Source organism: Trachemys scripta, chromosome 3 (assembly GCF_013100865.1).
Source record: "Trachemys scripta elegans isolate TJP31775 chromosome 3, CAS_Tse_1.0, whole genome shotgun sequence".
Lineage (NCBI taxonomy): Eukaryota > Metazoa > Chordata > Testudines > Emydidae > Trachemys > Trachemys scripta.
Window position 1 is genome coordinate 74,873,035 of NC_048300.1, and position 24,884 is coordinate 74,897,918.

General features: G+C 40.9%; 1 protein-coding gene across 1 annotated transcript in view; it reads left to right on the forward strand.

Moving 5' to 3' along the window:
• The window catches only part of TARBP1 (TAR (HIV-1) RNA binding protein 1), a 116,504-nt gene extending 92,136 nt beyond the window's left edge, over positions 1–24,368 (forward strand). Inside the window, exons 24-31 of the mRNA XM_034766873.1 lie at positions 751–837; positions 2,729–2,925; positions 6,610–6,691; positions 9,717–9,888; positions 10,186–10,377; positions 14,843–14,967; positions 22,163–22,299; positions 23,967–24,368. Of these exons, the coding sequence (XP_034622764.1) occupies positions 751–837; positions 2,729–2,925; positions 6,610–6,691; positions 9,717–9,888; positions 10,186–10,377; positions 14,843–14,967; positions 22,163–22,299; positions 23,967–24,132 (1,158 nt within the window). The 3' untranslated portion in view covers positions 24,133–24,368. The remainder of the gene's footprint in view (positions 1–750; positions 838–2,728; positions 2,926–6,609; positions 6,692–9,716; positions 9,889–10,185; positions 10,378–14,842; positions 14,968–22,162; positions 22,300–23,966) is intronic.
• The last annotated feature ends 516 nt before the right edge of the window (positions 24,369–24,884 follow it).

Here is a 24,884-nt window from a genome sequence, read left to right on the forward strand (position 1 = left end):
AACAAAAAAACTTCAGAAACAGACTTCAAAGAGAAACAGCAGAACTAAAATTCATTTGCAAATTTAACACCATTAATCTGGGCTTGAATAGGGACTGGGAGTGGCTGGCTCATTACAGAAGCAGCTTTTCCTCTCCTAGAATTGACACCTCCTCATCTATTATTGGGAGTGGACTACATCCACCCTGATTGAATTGGCCCTGTCAACACTGGTTCTCCACTTGCGAAGTAACTCCCTGCTCTCCATGTGTCAGTATATAATGCCTGCATCTGTAACTTTCACTCTATGCATCTGAAGCAGTGAGGTTTTTTATCCACGAAAGCTTATGACCAAATAAATCTGTTAGTCTTTAAGATGCCACCAGACTCCTTGTTGTTTTAGCTAGTTCAGTTCCGATCAGTTTTTTATCACACTTTTGCTTTTTTTTTTGCACAGGGACAAATTGTCACGATAATTTTTTATCTAGACTTAACTGAGAATGCAGCTTATTTCATATACACCATAGTATAGTTAGTATTGGTTAAAATATTTTACAAAAACGAACACAATATGAATAACTAAAACCATACTCTTGTACAAAATTACTTAATTTTTTAAACAAGTGTTGCTAATGAAAACATGTTTTTCCAGTAGAATGGTCATTGTGGTTACAAAGACTGCAGCTATAATTGGAGTCTATAGAACACTTTGTGAAATACAAAAAGGTACAGCAATAACATTTTTCCATTTATTACATTGTGTTCACTTCAGGGTGAAGAAAAGCTTAAAACTAGCATCTGTACATTTTTATCTGTGTTGTCTCACTTTGACATTATTCTTGAAAATACCTCTGAGAAGGTAAGTTCAAATTACAGAAAACCAGAACAAACATTTAAAGGAATGCTCACAATTGTATTATATAGGGATTTTAAAAATGGGTTGTAATAGTTTCTTGGAATCTTGGAAATGTTTATTTCCCTAGTAATTTTGTCAGTCTCTCTCAAGTTGTCAAATGTTAACTTTTCCTGTGCTCATTGTAACTGTGTCAGTTTACCACTAGTTTAGATGACTTCTGGAGTCTTTTGTACAGGATAAAAGTCCAAATGCACATAGAGACCAACCCTGCAAACTATTACTCATATAAGTAATCCTGCTGTCTTCAGTGCCTTTTGTATAAGTTGTCAGGATCAAGTTAATCAGTGATAGACTATCAAAGTTAAATAAAGCTCTTCCCTTATTGTCCAAAATGTTAAATTAAAGGCGGAAATCAGAGAAAAACAAAATCAACCCTGAAGATGTGGTTGTGAACGTTTTTTTTAATGTGTGTGTTTAGTGTGCTTTTAATATCTGATTGTGCCTGTTCAGTTTTAGGTTTTAATGTTTTAGATAGCATTGTGTGATGTTCAATTAAATTTCTGAGCCTAACAGCTATTTGCCCTACCCCATCCTTTTGTGTTTCTTATGGAGCAGAAACCCACACACACTGCTGCCTTCTGTCCTCTTCTCTGTTTTGGACCACATATAAAAAGGAATTGTGCTTATTAAAGGATTATTGTCAACTTCAAAATCACACCTGTGTCTGAAAAACATTTACCTAATATTATTACAGTTGGCGTTTCAGATTACTAAGCTGAAACTGGTTGAAGGAAAAACATTTTTTTTTTTTTTTCCCCCCCAGTTTGGTCATTTTGTGTATAGTCAGTTTTACTGACAACTTCCCCTCTTCCCTCCCCCCCCCCCCCCCCCAAAAAAAAAAAATATGTTGGTTTCCTCTACAGTTTGTGTGAGAGCATTCACACAGCAAGAGGGGGGAGAGAGACATTTTTTTAAAAAATAGGAAAAGGTGATTTTTAAAACCACAATGGGAGGAAAATTTAGGGAAGGGATATAGTACTTGAGACTGTTTTTAACTTATTTTTTGAAACTGATTAGATTTCAAGTTGACATTGTCCATTTAACTAATTGCTTGATGCAGACCTCCAGGAGAAGATGGCAGGCTTCTCCCATGCTGCCTCTCATACTTGTGAGGAGTTCCCCATAATCACCCACAAAGCAACCTCATTGTCTTCCTTCAAAACTCTCCTTTCCTGTGATGTCTACAAGAAATGTGGCAATGGTTAGGCCAGTGGTATGCTGAAATCAGAGCCTATCATGCTGATCAATATTGTCTCATTATTTCCTGGTACTTCCAGTCTAGCTGAATGTATTCATCTTTTGTCTTATGCTTAGGTTGCACATTCTTTCGAGCTGGGACTATCTTTTTTGTTCTGTGTTAGTAAGCATCTAGCACAATGGGCTCCTGGCCCATGACTAGGGCTTCTGGGTACCATGGTAATACAAATAGTAAATAATATTTTGGTGTGTTTACAAATGAAAGCCAACATGAAGTTTAAACATTTATAGATAAAAGTTGTATTTGTTTTTTAATAAGCTAAACAGGAGCAAGGCACTTTCATTCTGGAATAAGTGTCCACAAATGTAGTTATTCAGAAATGAATTAACTCCATGTACAGACAAGCTTTGGTTCTGAAAGATGTGAACTGTTCCATTCATGTGAATGGGTTGTCAAGTCTGAAACTTAAAGCTTGCAATTTAAATGAAACTGTTAGGTATTTCAGTGCTGACCATTTTAGCAGAACACTAGCTAATGTTCTTATCTCACAATCCCAAACTATTTCCTATGCTCTCCAGGGGCAAAATGCTGTGATGAGTCAAAAATGTAAACTAAAGAATATTTTTCCTTCTCTAGAAACCAATTTTGAAGAAAGCCCTTCTTGTTGTTCTACAGTGGTGTTTCAACCACAATTTCAGTGTTCGACTTTATGCATTAGTAGCCCTCAAGAAAATCTGGGGCATGTGCAAAGCATTGTGTGTGGAAGAATTTGAAGCTTTGACACCAGTTATTGAATCGAGTCTTCATCAAGTGGAAAACATGCATGGTGCAGGGTTAGTGAAATTCTTCTGATTTAGAATGCAGCTCTTCCATCTATCTTTGCTGGAATCATTTGTAGTGTCTGAGGACCTTCTTAAACCACTTGTCTAATCTTGTCAAGTAGCACTAGATAAACTTTGTGATTTTCATGTGTTTCATCTATTTAAGTAGAACACTTAGAAATGGAATTTAAAGATGTCATCAGCAGATAAAATGAAATTATAGAAAACTTCCTTCCTTCTCTGTGCTTCAGAATTAAAAGGTTTCATTTAATTTGAATCCTCAGTAGAAAGTTCTGCATTCATCCGATAACTATTGTGCCTGTCTGAGAATGTGAGCAGACTGTTATTCAGACTATCGGCAGTGTAATGGAAATGAGCTTTAGTGGCTTGGGGAATAGGGCTCATAACTTTTTGTAGTCTGTCCTGAATTTTCTCATCTTGCCTCCCAGATTGAAAAACAAAGCTTATTAGGTAATAAATTACAGTAAATGTTTATTTGTTCTGTGCATTGTGAATTGGGGCTAGTTTGTCAATATAACATGTTTACAAATACAGGTGTTTAAACATTTAATCTAACACATGGGTCGGCAACGTTTGGCACGCGGCTCGCCAGGGTAAGCACCCTGGCGGGCCGGGCCAGTTTATTTACCTGCTGATGCGCCAGGTTCAGCCGATCACGGCCCCCACTCGCCGCGGTTTGCCGTCCCGGGCCAATGGGGGTGGCAGGAAGCCGCGGCCAGCACATCCCTTGCCCGCGCCGCTTCTCACCACCCCCATTGGCCCGGGACAGCGAACCGGGGCGAGTGAGGGCCACGATCGGCCGAAACTGCTGCATCAGCAGGTAAATAAACTGGCCCGGCCTGCCAGGGTGCTTGCCCTGGCGAGCCGCGTGCCAAACGTTGCCGACCCCTGATCTAACAGATTGATTCCCAAAAGATTTGCATTTCTTGGCTATATATAAAGAAATGCCAGTACTTGTGTGTCCCCTGCATGTGGAGTTACAGTAGAACCCCTATTTTATGAATTAATTGTAGATTGATGAGTTTGTAAAATTCAAAAGTTCCTAACATTGAACATCTCAAAATTACAGTACGTATGGTGTATAAATTGCAGGATGGTGTACTGCATAGCCGCCTTCTTGTCGATCAAACCACTGCAAAGTGATTTTCAGTGCATTGAAGGCATTGGAATGTGAGTGGATGTTGACTTATTTTTCATCAACATTTCTCTCATTATGTGACCTTTTGTTTTTTTCTATGGAGGAAAAATGGTTCGTATAAATGGCCATTCATAAGATTGGTGTTCAGAAAATCGAGGTTCACCTGTACTTGGCTTAAAGGATCATTCACATAGGAGATCCATGTTCAAAGAGTAATGTTTAGTGAGCACTACAAATTCCTTCCTGGGTGTAGGATCACATCACAAAACCTACAGCGAACATGTTGACATGTTACTGTAGTAGGGTCGCGCCGGGGCTCTACTCTCCGAGACGGAGGGGTGCTACACCGGCTCACTATAGCGCAGACAGTTAAAGCTCAGGTCCCTTTACGCAGGGGCTGGGCGCTAATCAGCGGCTTAAGCAGGCCCGGGCCCTGGGTCAGGGCGCGGCACAAACAGTCCCAGCCCAGGCCCTTGGATACAGGGGCTGAGCAAACAAGCAGTTAAGGAGCCCAGGCCCTAGGTCAGAGCGGGACACAAACAGTCACAGCTCAGGCCCTCTGGCGCAGGGGCTGAGCAGGCAAGCAGTTGGGGTAAGCCCAGGGTTCTACACCTGAGCGTCGGGTGAGGAGGAAGCCTGCCACCCGTGAGTGGGGTGGCAGGGGGGAACGCAGGCCCACCCACTCCACTGCGTTCCAGCCCGGGGCCCTAGTAGCGGTTACTGCCACTGCTGGTCATTGGGGTATCCTGACTGAAACACACTGACATTGGCTCACCGGCCTCTGCAGCCTGACCGGGGTCGGCTACCCCCGGGCTACTTCCGTTTTCCCCCTCGGGGCCTACCTCGCTGGCAATGCTGGGTTCGGGCCAGTCCAGCAGCATCTGCTCCTCTGGTGCGGGGCTTGGAGGCCAGTCTGGCAGCTCTCCCCCAGGGTAGCTGGCACGGGGCAGGCTTGGCTCCTCCTCGGGGTAGCTGGCGAGAGGTAGGCTCGGGGAGGTAGCAGGCAGCCTGCGGCTGTCTCCCAAGCGGGAGCTCGGCCCGGGACGTCTGCTCTCTCTGGCGGTCTGGGCCTCACTGAGCTCTGCTGGCGGGCTTTTATACTTCCGGGTCGGGGCCGTGACCTCGGAGGGGCGGGCCCCGGACCCGGTGCCTCCGCCCACGCTGGGGTTGGAGGAAGTTCGGCCCTATCGGAGACGGAGGGGTGCCACACCGGCTCACTACAGTTACTAATACTGCTTCTGTTCATTTATCTCTCTATTCCACATCTAATCAAATGTGTGCAGACTTGGGTCTTTTTATCTGCCAAGACTTGAGGAAAAAAAAAAGATATACTGGCACTAGAAAAGGTTCAGAGAAGGGCAACTAAAATGATTAGGGGTTTAGAACGGGTCCCATATGAGGAGAAATTAAAGAGACTAGGACTTTTCAGCTTGGAAAAGAGGAGACTAAGGAGGGAGATGATAGAGGTATATAAAATCATGAGTGATGTGGAGAAAGTAGATAAGGAAAAATTATTTACTTATTCCCATAATACAAGAACTAGGGATCACCAAATGAAATTAATGGGCAGCAGGTTTAAAACAAATAAAAGGAAGTTCTTCTTCACACAGCGCACAGTCAACTTGTGGAACTCCTTACCTGAGGAGGTTGTGAAGGCTAGGACTATAACAGCGTTTAAAAGAGAACTGGATAAATTCATGGAGGTTAAGTCCATTAATGGCTATTAGCCAGGATGGGTAAGGAATGGTATCCCTAGCCTCTGTTTGTCAGAGGGTGGAGATGAATGGCAGGAGAGAGATCACTTGATCATTACCTGTTAGGTTCACTCCCTCTGGGGCACCTGGCATTGGCCGCTGTCGGTAGACAGGATACTGGGCTAGATGGACCTTTGGGCTGACCCAGTACAACTGTTCTTATGTTCTTAAATTAGGATCCTCCTGCAAATATTTGTGGTATCACTGAAACCCAAAGAAATAAAATGTTGAATGCAACTCCCTGCACTGTTTTAGGTGTTCGTAATTTCACTAACCATGGCAAGAGAAAGAGAAGGTTGAAATAATAGAGAAATTATCTGCTATTTTTGCAGTGTATTTATTTGTAATTAGATCGACATGAACACTCCTCCTATTACTGGTTTGGGGTCTTAAGCAGTTTAGTTTGTTTAATTTTTCATTCATCTCTATTGTCACCATTCATAAGTCCTCTTATTCTGAGTTCCTGGGAGAACTTTTGTTCCCCTTCTCTAAGAGAGGGTATGATACCTTTCCCTATCAAACATACTTATCTTAGTTACCATAATTCATATAAATATGTTCCTTCCCAGTTCCTGGAAACACAAAGTGAATTTATTTCCAGTTCATTGTATTCATAAATGAGTCTCATAAATATGAGTGGTTAATATATATTTAAAATAGTCTCTTTTCTATTAACACAATATATAATATATGCATTTAGACTGGACTTCTTTACTGTCAGACTGTAATAAGTCAACATGTAGAATTTTGGCATATATCTTACTGTATTTTTGCAATGCATAGGAATGCTAGAAAGAATTGGCAACGAATCCAGGATCATTTCTTTTTTGCAACATTTCATCCCCTGAAGGATTACAGTCTAGAGGCAAGTACAAAATACTGTATATAATAGTCAATGATTTTTCACTGCTTTGCTGCTGTATTTGTAATTTGGACATTGTTCTACTGCATGATGAGTAATGATCAGTTGTAACTGATTTTTGGATTTCATGAAAAATAACTTCATAACGTTTTAGTGCATCTTAGACTAAAACAAATATATTTGGACTCAAATTATTTTTTAAATTATTTTTTTATAGCCATCATGGCTAGAAAACTAAATCAATGACATAGAAAACCCAAGAATGTAGGAGTGTATTATAATTGTTGTTGGTTAATCTGGAGGAAGCAGACAAGTGAACTCCTTTCTAGTCATATTTGTATTTGTTGCTTGATCAATTGTTTGCAGTAGCTCAGTTGCAGCCAATAAGACACACATGGGCCGCCACAACGTTTTTTTTATATGACCCACCTTCAGAATTTTATCCCGCTCACTCTTGCACTTGTTCTATGATGTGCTGTTAAACTGCTTTTTGGAGTGGCTTAGCTAAAAGTACTCACTTTCTGTCAGTTAAAGACAAAGATGCATTTAAGTCAGACTCATCAGTTCCTCCTTCAGCTCAGCTTCATCACTGTGGCTCAGAATAACTCAAAGCTGAGTGATTAACAAAAGGGGAAGAGAAAATAAGGCAAAATAAAGGTGAAGATGAAAAACAGGAGTAGGGTGTCTAAAGCAGAAAAGAGGCAAGAATGAGGAAGAATGCACAGCTATCTTGACAAAAACAGAACATCCTCTCAGAAATTTGAAATTTGCTTGCTGTTGATTGAGGGAAAACTACCTGTTTTCAGATGTATTACATAAGAGTATGAATTTGGAGTGTCTTCTATACTTGAGCATCTCAGTTAATAAAATAATAGTTTACATAGTCAATCCATCCATGCTATTGGTGATCAATTAGTTTTCTAAATATCTTAATATTTTTTTGTTATGGCTCAATACATTTCTATGCAATCCTAGCTAGAGTGATTTAATCTGTTGCTCTAAAACAGTAACAGGAAGTCAGTGAATGAATTACATTTCTTGCTTCTTTAGAGTCCAAATTGTATCTGCTCATTTCTTTCAGGGAGATTCACCTAAGATCATCGCCTTAGTTTTCCTGTAGACTAAATTTTCCCAAATTTCTCAAAAGAAAGGTGTGATGGGTTTGGGCCCTTTGGGGTATCACCTGATGTGCTGGGGTGCCACTGAGTCAGCCTGTTCTGCCAGCCTGGATCCCCTTTACCTGGCTTTGCTGGGCTAGGCTCACAAGCCTTTTCCAGTCAAGCACACAGGAAGCGCCACACCCAGCTGCACAGAGAGGCAGAAGTCCACTCTGGAAAGATTCAGCCTTAGGTGCTTGCCCCAACACCCTGGTGCCCACTCCCTTTAAGGGGTACAAACCCAAAGGTTTTATGAAATTCGCCCCCTCCCTCAATGTGGAGGGAGTTATGCACAATTTCTTGCCCCCCTGCCCCCGTTAGAAATTACATAAACTGGGTTATACTATAAACAAGAAATAACTTTATTAACTACAAAAGGTGAATTTTAAGTGAATATATGTGATAACAGACAGAACAAAGCAGATTACTGACCAAATAAAGCAAAATATGCAAGCTAAGCTTAATATACTTAAGAAACAGGTCACAAAATGTAAATTCTCACCCTAAATGTTATTTTAGGCAGGCTGCAAAGTTTCTGTGATTCAGAATTCCAGTTATATTCCTTTTCAGACTGGACCCGTCTCAATCTGGACTCATTTTCCCCCCCCACCCCCTTTCAGGTGGCTTTCGCAGTCTTTCTTCTTGGGCAGACAGGCCATGGAGTGGAGGTGTCCGCTTGCCTTCCTCCCCGCCCTTAAATAGGATTTACATAAGGCGGGAATCCTTTGTTTCCCAAACTTGACCCCCCTTCCCTTCCAGTGGAAAGTTACAAGAAGTCCCAGGCAATGTTTAGTATCAGGTGACAAGACCACCTGACTCTGTAGTATCACAGCATCCATGAGTCAGTGGCAGTATGGAGCGTCTGCAGGAAGGCCAAGCCTTTTCACAGTCCATTGTCCTGGCTGATGGGTCATCAGCCCTGTCTGGCATTTCCATTGTTGTACCTGAAGTGTTAGCAGTGGGTGTCACCCAAAGTAGCATAGTTGAAATACAGATACATAGTTAATATTTCTAACTTCAGATACAGAAATGATACAGGCATACAAACTGGATAATTACATTCAATAAATTATAACCTTTCCAATGATATCTTACAAGCGCCATCTTGTATAAAGTACATTTCAGTTATGTCATATTCATATCATAAGCATATTTTCATAAAGAATGAGTGAAACATCACAAAAGGATTGTTTTTCTTTTCAGACTTACACATTTTTTAGTTCCAAACTATTGTGAAGTTTAGTGACTGTACCAACATATGAGGGTGGCATAACATTCCACTGATTAAATAAAACTAACCATTGAAATTGAAAGAAGGTCTGGATTTTCAATTTGTGGTTTTCTATTTTTTCCTGATTTCCCCTCCCCTTTCCACCCCCATGTTTTGTATTTAGGTTAATTGTGGTTTATTTTTAGGAGTTAACATCTTTTATTGTTTTTTTTTTAATTTTGTTGAAATATAGGGATTAAAAAATTATTGCCCTTCAAAACTCTATGTTCTGAGGTATAAGCTTCCAGTGTGTGTCTGAGTTCCTTTGCTGCTAGCCCCTTAAACAAGCAATTTTTAACATTAGAAAAGTTGTACATTTGAGGCATTTTCCAGCATAATATTTGTAAAGACCTTTTCTTAGATTGTTGCTTTGGTAGGATTTTATGGGTTTTATCTTTAAAACTGGAAAATGTCCATAATGTTAAATATATGTTACTGTATTGCACCAGGTGATGAGTATTCAGAGATGTATTGATCAGTAAGTTATAGCTTATGATAGATAAAATATTTGTAATATAAAATAATGCTGAAGTTAGTTTAGTATCTCTTTGAAGTTTATTTTTTTCGGAGATTATCCTAAAAGTTCTGTGTTACATTGCAGACAATATTTTACACCCTTCCACGCCTTTCAGAACTTGTTGAAGATGAATGGATCCCACTCTGTAAATTTACCAGATATACTGACATTTCTTTGCCTGCAGCATTTCATTGGTTGCATTCTCGAACTGAACTTCTTAATCTAAAACCAAGTGACTGGTCTCAGCAAGATATGGGTAAAATATAAATTCATATATGTTTTGATCTAAGATTAATTATTTGGGTTTGGTAGTAGCAATATATTTGGTCAGTACTTGCTCTGCTAAACATAATTGTTAAAAAACCTGCAGTAGAGCATATAATTATGCTGTGCTATTAGCATCATGTATAGAGATTGATGATCGTATGTGACCCTTATTGTTTCAGAAAGGTATATCTTTGATGTCCTAGTAAACAGGGGTTCCCAAACTGTTTCATTATCATGTCAGTATTTTCCACATCTAAATAATTAAACCTAACACTTTTTTTCTTAGGTTCAGATTTAGTTGAAATGGATAACCAAACAGAATGGACAGATGTTCAGAAAAAGATCATCCCTTGGAAAAACAGTAGTCCTGATTTAGACCTGGAACTGGTATTTCAGGACCGGGCAGCTAAACTTGGTAAATCCAACAGTAGGTTGATTGTAGTGGCCTCACTTATTGATAAACCCACCAATTTAGGAGGTAAGGTTCAATGCATATTTTTAATACTTTATTTGAGCAGGGTGTATTGACTTTTTGTGATAGCTGATTTTATTCATGATTTAAATCAGTAAGCAGGAAATATTGATTTAAATAATCAATTTAAAGTTTATTTGCATTTGTACTTTTTATTTATCTTCCTAAAGAAAGGTTGGTTCTTATTGGTTGGTATAATTTAGAACCTTTTTGTTGTTGTTGTTTTTGTTTGTTTGTTTGTTTGTTTTGCTAGCCAGGAAAATATACTGGATAGTCATTATTTAAGAAGTTATATAGCTCAACATATATTTATTCAGATTCTTAATCTTTACTTTTTGTTGTTGTTAGAATGGTGAAAAAATGACACATTTCTTATTGTTTAGATTAATTTTTTACTTGTGATTTGTATTAAACTGAATTTGGATTGGAAATTGGAATTAAATTTAAGAAAATTATTAAAACAGTGTTTTCAAATTGTTTTTATTAGTTAAATAAAACTATCCTGAATGTGCTGGATACATAAGAAATAAAAGTATGTTTAGCAAAACATGTTTTGCCTTTAAAACCAACTGATTTATTAAACAAAGTAAATATTATCTGTAATTAGTGAATTGAACTGATGGTTTCTGGCCTTCATGTCATTCAGGAGTTTAGAAGTCGTAATCACATCCTTTCACATCTAGTTTTTATTCATAGATTGGAAGAGGAAAATAAGCTTTCCTGCTTTTTCAATTCTCAGGCCATTTCTCAACTTTGAATGAACTAGGCATTGAACTGAACTAGTTGAATAAATTGAATGAAGAAAATATTCTCTCTGCATCTGCAAAAGGAACTACTGCTATCGAAAACTGATTTAGCACTTCGACAAAGTTTAGTTCCAGGTGCTTAGCCTTAGTCTACCACCAGTTCAGGAGTTTGACTTTCTTTAAAATTTTGACAGCAAACACGGAGTACTTGAATATTATTTTTTGTATTTAATTTAGATGATTTTAGTAGATTATACTAAGTTTTGGCCTTTACATAGGTTGTCATAATTTCAAATGTAATTTGTTTAAATAAATATCTCTCTTTTGAAAATGATTTAAATTTTAAAAAAATCTGATTTAAATTTTTTTAAAAATCATACGCGGGGGAACCCTCCTCAGTTCCTTCTCAACTGCCTCTGGTTAATGACAGAGCTATAGTTGTCCATCCGCAGATCATTAACTCTTTTAGAATTGCCAATTTTTAGCTTCCATTGAAGCCCTTTTTCTTTCTTTACTTCGTTTAGATTTTATTTTGGCCGTCGCCTTAAAAAAAGAAAGGAAAAAAAAAGGACTTTGTCTTCTGCCAACCCCTTCTCGGGGGGCTGTGGGGGCGGGTGGGGAGACGACCCCCCCCTAGACAAAGGTATGCCCTGCATCCCAGGCTTCAAAAAGTGCCTCAATTGCAAGGAGTCTATCCTGGTGACTGATGGACACTCGCAGTGTGTTCATTGCCTGGGAGAGAACTACATTCCACAGAATTGTGGTTTGTATCAGCAACTGAAGCCCAGATCCAGTACCAATGGCACCAAAGTTGTGTCAATCTGGTACCCAGGGCATGCACAATATTGTACCGATGGAGCAAGTCGAGTTGCTCCATCCAGTGACCCAATGGTCCCCGGCAAGAAAGCACTGGTACCACAGGGGCATGAAAAATATAGAAGATCCGACCTGGGGAAGGCTCCGTCAGTACAGACGTCAACATCAGTACCGCCTGTGGTACGCCTGGCACCAACAGACCTTGCAATCAGGTCCACATCTCTGACCCCATCTATACAAGCCTCTTGGCACCGACAACCACTGCGGGGACCGATGCCCTCTGCACCGCCAGACTTCCAGTGCGCAACGGATCTTTTGGTGTCTGATGCACCGGACTCGCCTCTGCTCATTACCGGGGACCCAGTACCGAGTTCACCGAGAGCCCTTGACCATCCTTGACTTACCATGCATCACCCTTTTCATTGTTGCACTCAGAAAGTGAGCAAGAGGACATGGTTTCCCATCACTCTTCTCACCTGCCGTATGGGACCCAGTTTCACTATGGACCTCAGGCGTATCATCCCCCGGTCCACAGCCTTCCTGGTTTGGTCAGCTGTGCACCAACCACCAGCGCCTTCCCATCACAGTGGCCATACTGTAATCCTTAGCAGGTTCAAAGACAACAGGTCTCCCTTACCTCTAGTGCAGTGGTTCTCAAGCTGGGGGTTGGGACCCCTCAGAGGGTCGCAAGGTTATTACATGGGGGGTCGTGAGCTGTTAGCCTTCACCCTAAACCCCGCTTTGCCTCCAGCATTTATAATGTTAAATGTATAAAAAAGTGTTTTTAGTTTATAAGGGGGCGGTCGCACTCAGTGGCTTGCTATGTGAAAGGGGTCACCAGTACAAAAGTTTGAGAACCACTGCTCTAGTGTGACCTACCAGCAACCGAGGAAACACCATTGAGCTGCAGCCTGGAGGGCTTCTGAAGCTCCTGAATAGGCAAGGGAGGAACTGAAGGCTGAAGTTGAGGAGAAAGTTAGTCCTCAAGCACACTTCTCATCATCACCGCCAAACCATCTACGGCAGATGATTTCAAACTGTTCCAGGACTTGGCACAGAGGATGGCAGAAACATTGCAAATACCTTTGGAAGAGGTGAGCGAGTCGCACTACAAGCTGGTGGACATTTTACATTCCTCCACCTCCTCTGGAGTGGCCCTCCCTATTAATGAGGCACTACTGAACCCCACCAAGGTCATATGGCAGGCCCCTGCGTCTGTTCCACCAACATGCAAGCCCGCTGACAAGAAATATTATGTGCCAGCAAAAGAGACAGAGTTTCTCTTCTCCCATCCACCTCCCAATTTGATCATTGTGGATGCTGTTAATTCTAAGGGCTGCCAACACTAGTTTAAATCCACCCCTTTCAGACCAGGACTGAAAGCATCTGGACCTTTTTGACAGGAAAGCATACTCCTCAGCCATGCTCCAGTTCCGTGTTGCAAACTATCAAGTCTTATTGGCAAAATATGACTATCAGAACTATGCAAAACTCAGTTCTTTTATTGAGCAGCTCCACAATTCTCATAAGGAGCAATTTAAAGTCATAGTCAACGAAGGCCAACTGGTGGCTAAGACATCTCTCGAGTCTGCACTTGATGCATCTGACACAATGGCATGTTCATTCTCTATTGCCATTGTGATGACATGGGTCTCATGGCTTCATCTGTCTGGCTTCCCAAAGGAGGTCGAATGGACTGTGGAGGACCATCCTTTTAAAGGGACAAAGCTATTAGCCGAGAAGACCAACGCCTCCCTCCACAATTTAAAAGATTCCAGGACCACTCTTCATCCCTCAGGATTTATACACCTGGGTACAAAAAAAATTATAGTCCTCCGCCACGAATCAAGCCCCACTCATCACAATATTCATCTCAATATTCAGCACAGAGATCATATGAACTCCAGATGAAGAAGCCCAGGTTACCCAGATCGAAGATGTCAGGATCACAGCCCACTTCCTCTCAACCCTCCACCTCAAAGCAACAATTTTAACGATTGGTCTAAGTGTCCGTAGAACATTCTCCTTATTGTTATCTCATGCTGGAAAACCCCACCCATTCCTTCAGAGACCATCTCACCCCATTCCGCAGCACCTGGGAACGGATAATCTCCGACAAATGGATGCTGGAGATCAACCGTGATGGATACTCCATCCATTTCACCTCCCTTCCCCCTAGCAAACACCCTTCCCTGTCCTTCTGCAGAACTCTTCTCACAAGAGCCTGCTATGTCAAGAGATAAACCTTAGCGTAGGAGCCAGAGAGCCAGTGCCCACAGTTCTAAGAGGCAGAGGCTTCTACTCTCATTACTTCCAGTTACTGAAGAAAAAAGAGGGTTGGAGACCCATACTGGAACTCGGAGCGCTCATAGACCTGCCTTTTCTACAATTATTATTAATAATTCTACCATTTCCACCTAGTAATGAACCAATACCATTGAGAAGATTCTGTTTATTCCTAGTATAGTTACACAACTCATTGTTCTTAACTCTGCTGGTCAGAGATTTCTCCTTGTGTCATTTGTGTGTATGTAACCCAAAACTCATACATATATGCTGACCCACTGCACTGTAAAATCATTGGAAGTAAATATTGCAGAATACTTTATAGAACATGGTGGTAAAGGTGGGATTGGTTTGTTTTTTAGTTATTTATTTCTAACCTACTGATAGGTTATAGAAGGGATTTTCCTTTTTCTGCTGACATTGTGAGAGTCATGATTTGGAACATACATGAAAAGCACTTGGAAATAACCCTGTTGACTAAAACTAGAGGGCTAGAGAAATAAATGTTTATATTGCTGGAGATTATTTGTTTTCAGATTGTCTTCTCTTTTTCATGTGCTTTAATACCTTAGTTTTGTTGTTTAAAGTATTCTTTATATTTTAAATCTTGTGCTTATTTGTAGGTTTGTGTCGTACAAGTGAAATATTTGGGGCATCTGCTTTAGTTGTTGGCAGTCTTCATTATATAAATGATAAGCAATTTCAACATCTCAGTGTTTCCGCGGAACAGTGGCTTCCTCTTGTCGAGGTCGGTGGAAAAAGTATTTTAGCTGCTTACTTAAAAGGAGCACTGTACATATAAATTCATTCAAACTGATGCCCTCTAAGTCAAGGGTCTCACTTTTTTCCCTCTCCTGAAAATTAACTGCTTTACCCATTTGGCATAAGTACCTGCTTCTGTTTTATGCTAGTATCAAGGTATTTTTGCATTAGCTTGCTGCTTTTGAAAACCCTTGTAGCAGTTTTTAAAAGGTTGGTTTGTTGATTGTTTTTTGTGTTAATGAAACTGATTGTATTAGTTGCCTCTTGTTTTATAACATACTCTGACTCTAGTATTTTACAGCTGATGGTTGTACGTTGAAATTTAAAATTCTTTTGTAAAACTTAAATGATTCATTTAAATGTTGTTATTCTCATCTTGTTTAGCCCATTTATTTGACGATGAGAATAATTAATCACACAGTTTGCCTGAAACTAATTTACAAAGTAGATTTCAGAGCCTTTTCTGTAGTTTATCAAAATCGGCATCTTGCGTCAGACTGTAGGTCTAACACTTAGCACTATATGCAAGCCTCTGGTTGTAGTCTTTTATATAGATATTAGGGCTGTCAATCGCAGTTAACTCTCACGATGAACTCAAAAAAATCAATCACAATTTAAAAAATTAATCACAGTTTGAAAGCATTGTTAAACAATAGAATATCACTTGAAATGTATTAAATATTTTGCATGTTTTTCTACATTTTCATATATATTGTATTCTGTGTTGTAATTGAAATCAAAGTGTATATTTTTATTTCAAATATTTGCATTGTAAAAATGATAAACAAAAGAAATAGTATTTTTCAGTTCACCTCATACAAGTACTGTAGTGCAATCTCTTTGTCGTGAAAGTGCACCTTACAAATGCAGATTTTTTTGTTACATAACTGCACTCAAACAAAACATTGTAAAACTTCAGAGCCTACAAGTCCACTCAGTCCTACTTCTTGTTCAGCCAATCGCTAAGACAAACAAGTTTGTTTACATTTACAGGAGATAATGCTGCCCGCTTCTTATTTACAATGTCACCAGAAAGTGAGAACAGGCATTTGCATGGCACTTTTGTAGCTGGCATTGCAAGGTATTTACATGCCAGATATGCTAAACATTCATATGCCCCTTCATGTTTTGGCCATCATTCCAGAGAACATCCTTCCATGCTGATGATGCTCGTTTAAAAAAATAATGTGTTAATTAAGTTTGTGACTGAACTCCTTGGGGGAGAATTGTATGTCCCCGGCTCTGTTTTACCCACATTCTGCCATATACAGTATTTCATGTTATAGCAGGCTTGGATGATGACCCAGCATATGTTCATTTTAAGAACACTTTCACTGCAGATTTGACAAAATGCAAAGAAGGTACCCAATGTGAGATTTCTAAAGATACAGCATTCGACCCAAGGTTTAAGAATCCGAAGTGCCTTCCAAAATCTGATCAGGACGGGGTGTGGAGATGCTTTCAGAAGTCTTAAAAGAGCAACACTCTGATGCAGAAACTACAGAACCCGAACCACCAAAAAAATCAATCTTCTGCTGGTGGCATCTCACTCAGATAATGAAAATGAACATGTGTCAGTCTGCACTGCTTTGGATTGTTATCAAGCAGAACTTGTCATCAGCATGGACGCATGTCCCCTGGAATGGTGGTTGAAGCATGAAGGGACATATGAATCTTTAGTGCATCTGGCATGTAAATATCTTGCAACGCCAGCTACAACAGTGCCACGAGAAAATCCTGTTCTCACTTTCAGGTGACATTGTAAACAAGAAGTGGGCAGCATTATTTCCTGAGGGGATTTGCAGACTGTACATTTTTTACATGGTTTTATTTTTTGAATGAAGTTTTTGTTGTACATAATTCTACATTTGTAAGTTCAACTTTCATGATAAAGAGATTGCACTACACTGCTTGTATCAGGTGAATTGAAAAATACTATATCTTGGTGTGTTTTTTTTAAAGTGCAAATACTTGAAATCAAAAATAAATATAAAGTGAGCATGGTACACTTTGTATTCTGTGTTGTAATTGAAATCAATATATTTGAAAATGTAGAAAACATTCAAAATATTTAAATAAATGGTATTCTATTATTGTTTAACAGTGCAATTAATCGCAATTAATTTTTTTAATCGCTTGACAGCCCTAATAGATATATCCATTTTCAGAGTCAGCTTTGTATATTTTCATAGTACTCTGAGTCTACTTACAATTAATCTCTGGAAAACTTTATTTCTGATGTAAGAGTAAAATTCTCTGTATTTTCACAATATTGTCAATCCTTTAAAATAGTTTTGTTTTCAGAATAAATTACAAAGCCATACAGTACTCTGCTTCAATTACATGATAACAGACCTGCATTTAAACAACATTTTCTACACCCAGCCTGTACAGAACACTATAGTAATGATACATTTTACACTGTCTGTGAGACTTGGTTTCTGATATGTATCTGACAAGTTGAGATTATAAAGAGAGAAAGAAGGGGAAAAAAAGAAATATTGTATTCCAAGGTCCCAGTCAGAGATACCACACAAGCATACACAGTGGAAAGAAAGCCCATGTAAACATCAGCTAATCACTAGAGTTCCAGAAAAGGATTCTAGGGTAAATATTAATAATTTCCTATTTTGTTATATGCAAAAAGGATTTTTTCGTATATAGACAAGTTCATGAGGGAATAAATCTAAAGCTTTATATTTTGTTTGGTCGTCTTGTGGTGCCCAGCCACCTCAGTTCCTTTCTTTCTGTGACTAGTTGTGAGAAAAAAGGCCTTCACTCTGTGTCAAAAGGACCTTTATTGGTTTTAATGAAAAATCTCCTGTTAACTTGTTATAGTTAATACATTATAAATAGTTAATTTTAGGCACTTTCTGTGCAATTGCCTGATTTTAGTTTCCCAGACTGTCTCTGTCCCTTAAATCTCATCTGTAAAGCCCTGCATGGATACAAAGTTTATATCCGCAGATATAGCGGATATCTGTGGAGCTGTAGTGTTATACCAGAAATCGTAGCGGCAAAAGCAGCAGGATGTCGGGCTGCAATTCGCAGGAGCCAGCGCCCAACCCAGACAGATTCTCCAGCGTGGCTGTACGGTCCCCAGCCAGGCCCACCGGGCGGGCCCCAGGCTCACTGGCAGCTGTCCCTAGGGTTGCCAACTTCCTAATCGCACAAAACCGGGGTGGAGCCAGAAATGAGGGGTTCAGGGTAGAGGAGGGTGCTCTGGGCGGGGGATTGGGGTGCGAGCTCTGGGGTGGGCCAGGGATGAGGGGTTTGGGGTGCAGGAGGGGGCTTCAGGTTGTGGGGTGGAGCCGAGGGGTTTGGAGTGTGGGAGATGGTTCTGGACTGAGGTTGGGGTGTGAGAGGGGGTGATGGATTCCACTGGAGTGTGGGCTCCAAGGTGGGGGAGGGAGCTCTGGGCTGGAGCAGGGGGTTGGAGTGCAGGCTCTCGGAGGGAGTTTGGGTGCAGGAGGCAGATCAGGACTGGGGTAGGGAGTTGGGGTGTGGGCTCTGAGAGGGAGTTTGGGTGTGGGAGGGAGCTCAGGAGGGGGTGAGGGCTGCAGGCTCTGGAAGGGAGTTTGGGTGCAGGAGGTTGCTCATGGCTAGGGCAGGGGGTTGAGGTGCACGAGTGGGTAAGGGGTGCAGGCTCTGGGCAACACTTACCATGAGGGGCTCCCCGGAAGCAGCAACATGTTCCTAGGCAGAGGCACAGTCAGGCAGCTCTGTGTGCTTTCTCCGCCCACAGGCATTGCCCCAGAAGCTCCCATTGGCTGTGGTTCCCAGCCAATGGGAGCTGCAGAGCTGGTGCTCGGGGCGGAGGCAGCACATGGAGTCCCCTGGCTGTGTCCTTGCCTAGGAGCCAAGGGACATGTTGCCACTTCCAGGGAGCCGCGCAGAGCCATGTAGCGAGCCTGCCAGACCCTCAACTGGACTTTTCGCTGCTGACTGGAGCCACCAGGGTCCCTTTTCGACCAGGTGTGCCGGTCAAAAACCGGACACCTGGCAACTTGAGCTGTCCCTGGTCGGGCTAGTGTGTGCAAGATGGAGACCTCTGCATGGAAGGGACTCCTGTCTGGGAGCGTGCAAGCTGCTTGCACACACTAGCGTGACCAGGGACACCTGCCAGTGAGCCTGGGGCCCTCCTCAGTAGGCAGGGCTAAAGTCAAGCTCTTTATGATGGAAGCTAACTCCTTAGGGTTAAGGCATGCCCCTCCTGTGCTGCTTCTGTGTCCCTCAATGGTGGACACTCTTTTTCCAGTTGGATTTAGAAGTCTAGAGATGCCCAAATAAAGTTACTACTTCTGAAATGCTCTGACACCTTCCTTGGGCATGGAGGAGAATGTAGCTAAGGCCTAGTCTTCCCTCCAGTCCCTTCTGGCTAGTGTCCCCGCGAGCCAGGATTCCACCTTGAGCTCCAGGGCTGAGATGTCTGAGGTCCCAGTTGCCAACTTCAGTCCATGTGTTGACTTCTTTAAGCAGGTTTAGGAAGGAGCATCACTCCAGAGATGAGCCTACACATGTAGATCTCCCCCCTCCAGGACCTTTAGACTGAGACCCAAGAATTGACATGTTTGGCTGCAAAGCTTATGACTAGTCTATGGGCAGCCAGTAGTCTAAGATGGGTCCCTTTGACGCCTTATTACTGGCCACGAAAAAAATTACTTGTACTGGCTAAATCCACTGACTGCCTTTTCTCTGACACACCTCTTTGGCACTCTTGGTAGTCGGCATGTCAGTACTGTTGTTTTCGGTACCTGTGGCCTATTTTGCACCAATAGACCTGTCTGTAGGCCTGATACAGCTATGCTTTGTCAACAGACAGGGTGGCGCCAGGTCATCTCTGCTCTGTCAGGCCATTTGGCTGTTGACTTGCTGCATATTTGTCACTGGTTCATATCACTAGCCCTTGCAGACATTCAGACAGAACTTACTAGTAGATCACCTCAGCAAGCAGTTCACAGACAACCATGTGTGGTCAGTTAAGGACCCGGTGCTGCAGAGCATCTTTTGCAAGGGGGGATACCAATCAATAGCATATTTGCCACAGACCAGAACAAGAAATCCCAAGTGTTCTGCTCCAGAGAAGGCTCCAATCCAGGATGCTTTTCTTACCCTCTGTACACAGGGACTGATATATGCTTTGCCCCTGGTTCCTGTGAGACCGAGGGTCCTGAGGAAAATGAGTCAATCTGCTGGACTGATTATCATGATGGGCCAAGCAGTTCTGGTATTCGGATCTGATGAACTATTCAATGCAGCCCCCGATCTCTTACCTGCTGAGTCTGACATGGTCACACAAAACATCCCGGGAGGCTAGATCCACCCCTAGACCCAATCTCCTTATGTTTGACAGCCTGGATGCTGGCTGGCTGATGTACACCATAAGGTGTTCTCCTGAAGGTCAGAACATTCTGCTCCAAAGCAGAAAAGCCTCAGCTAGAATTACTTATAAAACCAAGTGGTGGTTTTCTGTTTGGACATCTGAGCACCCATTTCATTTCACTGGACACCCATTTCAACAATACAGAACTATTTACTATCAGAAACATTCTGGGCTTTTTGTCAGCCCCATATGGATCTACCTAGCAATAATATCTCTATTCTGGGGCTTTCTGTTAGCTCCATAAAGATCTATCTAGCTAAAATCTGCATGTCAGGCCACACTGTATTTTCTCACCCAACACTGGCTATATTCCTTAAGGACTTCATTCATGCTTTTTCACCCAATTCAGGAGCCCGCCCTTGGACCTTCCTCTTGGGATCTCAATATAGTATTAACAAGGTTGATCGCTCCCCACTTTGAACCTTGTATACCGTCTATCATTGAAGACTGCCTTTTTAGTAGTCATTACATCAGCTTGAGTAGGGGAGATGCAGTCTTTCGTGGGGGGGGGCTTCCCCTTATATACACAGTTTCATAAGGACAGGCTTACTCTGAGGCCTCATCCCAAGTTCCTGCCCAAAGTGGTTTTGGAATTCCATATGAAGCAATTTATTCATCACCAAGTTTGCTTCCCAAGCCTCACTCAATCCCCTGGGAAGTTAAACTTCATATGCTTGATGTATTAAGGGCATTGTCATACTTACTACTTTAACAAGACAACAACTTTCAGGAACACACCTAGCCAGTTTGTGATCTTTGCTGATAGGATTAAGGGTCAGGCAATAACCTCCCATTGATTATCAAAATGGGCGTTCACCTGTATAAGGACATACTAAAGGTAGACTAGATCCACCTAGCCATATTAGAGCTCATTCCACTACTGCTCAGACAGCTTCTGCTGCCTTTGTTTGAAGAATGTACCAGTAGCCAAATCTGCAGCACAGCTATGTGGTACTTGGTCCACACAAACGACGAGGAGTCCAGTGGCACCTTAAAGACTAACTGATTTATTTGGGCATATGCTTTTGTGAGTGAAAAAAACCACAAAAGCTTATGCCCAAATAAATCTGTTAGTCTTTAAGGTACCACCGGACTCCTCGTTTTTGTGGATACAGACTAACATGGCTACTCCTCTGATACTTGGTCCATGCAATTTCAAGACACTGTTCTTTAGTAGAGGCTTCCAGATTGCATTCCTATTTTGGTAGAGCTGTCCTGCTATTCACACTACACGTCCATCTTCAAAAGGACTTGGCTGTTGGCAATAAGAAATGAGGCAGATGTGGGACTCATTGCCTCTTGTCACCTCAGCTCCCGAGCATTTGTTGCTGTGAGTGGATACTTGTGTAGTCCCAGTGGGTGCTGTTTTTCTAGCAGGTTCTCGGTCAGCTATACCAGGGGATTATCTAGCAACAGTCCCATTCTTTTACTGACTTCCTCCTAAAAAGGGTGTTTATAATGAGGCCTTGTAAACATAAGCTGGGGCAACACCAGACGTCCAGCACTTGATCTGCAGTAACACTCCCATATGATATAATCATGTATGGATTCAGTAAAACTTATGATCTGCGTTATACGAATATCTGTGAAGCCCAGAGCCCTAGCGTATTTCTGTATTATTACCAATTACCAGTCTGAAAAAAAATCTTAAAATTAGTTTAAAATTTTAATTGTTTTTTTCTTCTGTAGAATGTTTTATTCTCAACTTTAGAAATGTGTAAAAGTTTTTTGCGGTAATATATTTTTATATACAAAATATTTAAATATTTGTACATTTCCCCCCATTCTTAACATGCAGGTGAAACCATCTCAGCTTGTTAATTATTTACAGCAGAAGAAAACTGAAGGCTACACTATCATAGGTGTGGAGCAAACTGCTAAAAGTTCTGACTTGACTGAATACTGCTTTCCAGAGAAATCCTTGTTATTGCTGGGGTAAGTTACAAATAACCTGTATCTGTAGTTTCCATACTGTGGTCCATCAAGCCACCCTTCCTCATGAGCAGCAGTTTAATGATTTGAAAATCAAGCAATGTTGGTGGAAGGAAAAAAGAGACGGTATATAACAGTATTTCTCTTCCACTTGGTATAAAAGGTTTAAAATATAGAACCCCATGGATCAAATATCTTTGTCTTTAAAGAGGGCTTTATAACTCTGGTCTCTGTGGTTCACCTCAAAGCATCACACCATGGCATTATTCCTTGGCTAGGGCTTCTGGATGGGACTTTAGAGCCCAATAATGCTAATTCATTTGCTCAGCCACAGGAATCTCTGCAAAGAGAGTGCCCTCATCTCTCATGAGCTGAATACAGTGTTAATGTAGAGCTTCATAGACGTTGCCTTGCCAATGAGCTATAGTTAAACCCAGTAATAAGTCTCTCACATGACAGGATAAATGCCCTGAGTCTCTTTTGTAATGTGACAGCCTCTCTTTCACTCACCCTCCTTTTCCACACCTTTGTTTTCCAGTTATGTTGCACACTTTAGTTTACCCATTTTATCTTCAGCATAGCTATGTGATGTTATTTTCAGTGACCTCATTCAGAAGGGGGTACAGTCTGTGTAAGCAGTGCTTTCTGAGGTGCTGTCACTAGAAATAGCAAACCTGGATACCTATGGACCAGTGTGGGAATACTTAAGATAGTCACGGGTATTTAGTGATTGGTTATCCCTTAGCTGGCCCAGCCCTGGAAACACAGAAATCTTACCAGCAACGTGAAATTTGTCCTTGCCAAACTCAGTGACTCGATCTTTAGGGTGATTTTTAAAGTTTTTGGCATCTTTTCATAACTTTAATTACATCTGGAGGCTGAAGTGAAATTTGAGATGCATTAAAACACGAACTCCCATAGGCCATTGAGTAACCTCTATATGCCAGAAGCAGTTTATTGGAGTATGTTTAGCTATGTAAATTTAAAGCACATTCAAAAATCAACCACAAGGTCGGGGAGGTTGCGCGCACTGAATAAGTGATACTGGTACTGTCAATAAAATTTAGTTAAAATAAAAACATTAACTATTTTCACAAAATGTAAAAACTGAAGATTCTCTGTAAAAATGCAAATTCCTTGTTTTCCTGTGGCAAAAAGATTAATCTAGGATCCTTGTATATCAGTGTCATGTTTGAGATGTGGAAAACATCTATTAGGATAAGATCAAATTATATTTTGGTTAAGTCACAACCAAAATGAACCAATCTGAGTTTTTCTTAAAGCAAAAAGATAGTGGACTAAACTACTACACTGTCTAGTTTCCGTTGTCTTCAGTGTTTCTGTATCATTTGCTTCTGAAGCAAGACGCTAGTTTTAGTATTTTGTAAGTTTCCGATTACAATGCTATGGAATTTTTAGGTTTTCTTTTTTTGTGCTCATCAGTTATATGTATGAAGAAGTAAGCATCAGCTGCATGGATAAGAAACTTATTCCATGATGGGTGGAGCTGGCAGCAACTAGTGGTGTTTGCTACTGTAGCTCATTTCTTGTTTTTTCTGTTGTGGGATACTTCGGTTTCTCCAGACAGGTGCATATTGGAGACAGCATGAAGTGATATTTCTTCTTTTCTGGGTAAAAGATTTACATCTTTTTAATTTCCTCCTTATTAGAAATGAACATGAGGGAATCCCAGCAAACCTGATTCAACATCTGGATGTTTGTGTGGAAATTCCTCAGCAGGGTATCATTCGATCACTGAATGTTCATGTAAGTGGAGCACTGCTGATTTGGGAGTATACAAGGCAACAACTGATCAAGCAAAAACAACTGAAATAACTGCAAGAGTCTTGTGCCTTATTTGTAATGCAGCTGGATGGCTTTTTATGGTGCTGTAAAATATGTTTTTAAACACATGGAATAATTACAGACTCAGGGTGAATGACTGTTTTTAAATTTTGCATGTCATACAACGGTATTATGTAGTACAAAAATTGTTTTTAAATGCCTTAACGTGTATTATCGGATTGTATACAACTGTTTTATTGGTAATAAATAGTCTTATTTGTATAGTGCTTATGTATGTGTGGATCTCTTATTGCAGTGGAAACAATCAGAGTTAACAGACTCTTCTCCCCTCGAACACGCAACTCACTGACATTTAACTGTTTCATACAGTGTACTTCAAAATCTAGGGTTTTTACTATAGCAGTTATTCTGGTCACAATAGCTGTAGCTGAGGTTCAAATGGTTTTAATTTTATCACCCATACTCACTACTAACACTCTTGTGTAGGCTGTGGTAAGGTACTTTGTTTTCTGCAGCATCTGGCTACAGCAGACCTGAAATTCTGCAGCTGTCTTAGGTGAAGTTAAAAACTGACATTAAGTATGAAATATCTATTATATTATTCCTTCGTGATGGTCATTTTCATATTAAATTCAGTTTTTTACTCTCTCCCTAAATTTTCACTGTACTGCAGATTTTGAAGTGATAACATTTTTAGAAGTGAAGCTGGAAGTTTTGGCAGAGGACCAGTTAGGGTCTTTCCCATCAGGAAATGGGGAAGTGGTTTAGGAGTATGGGATAAA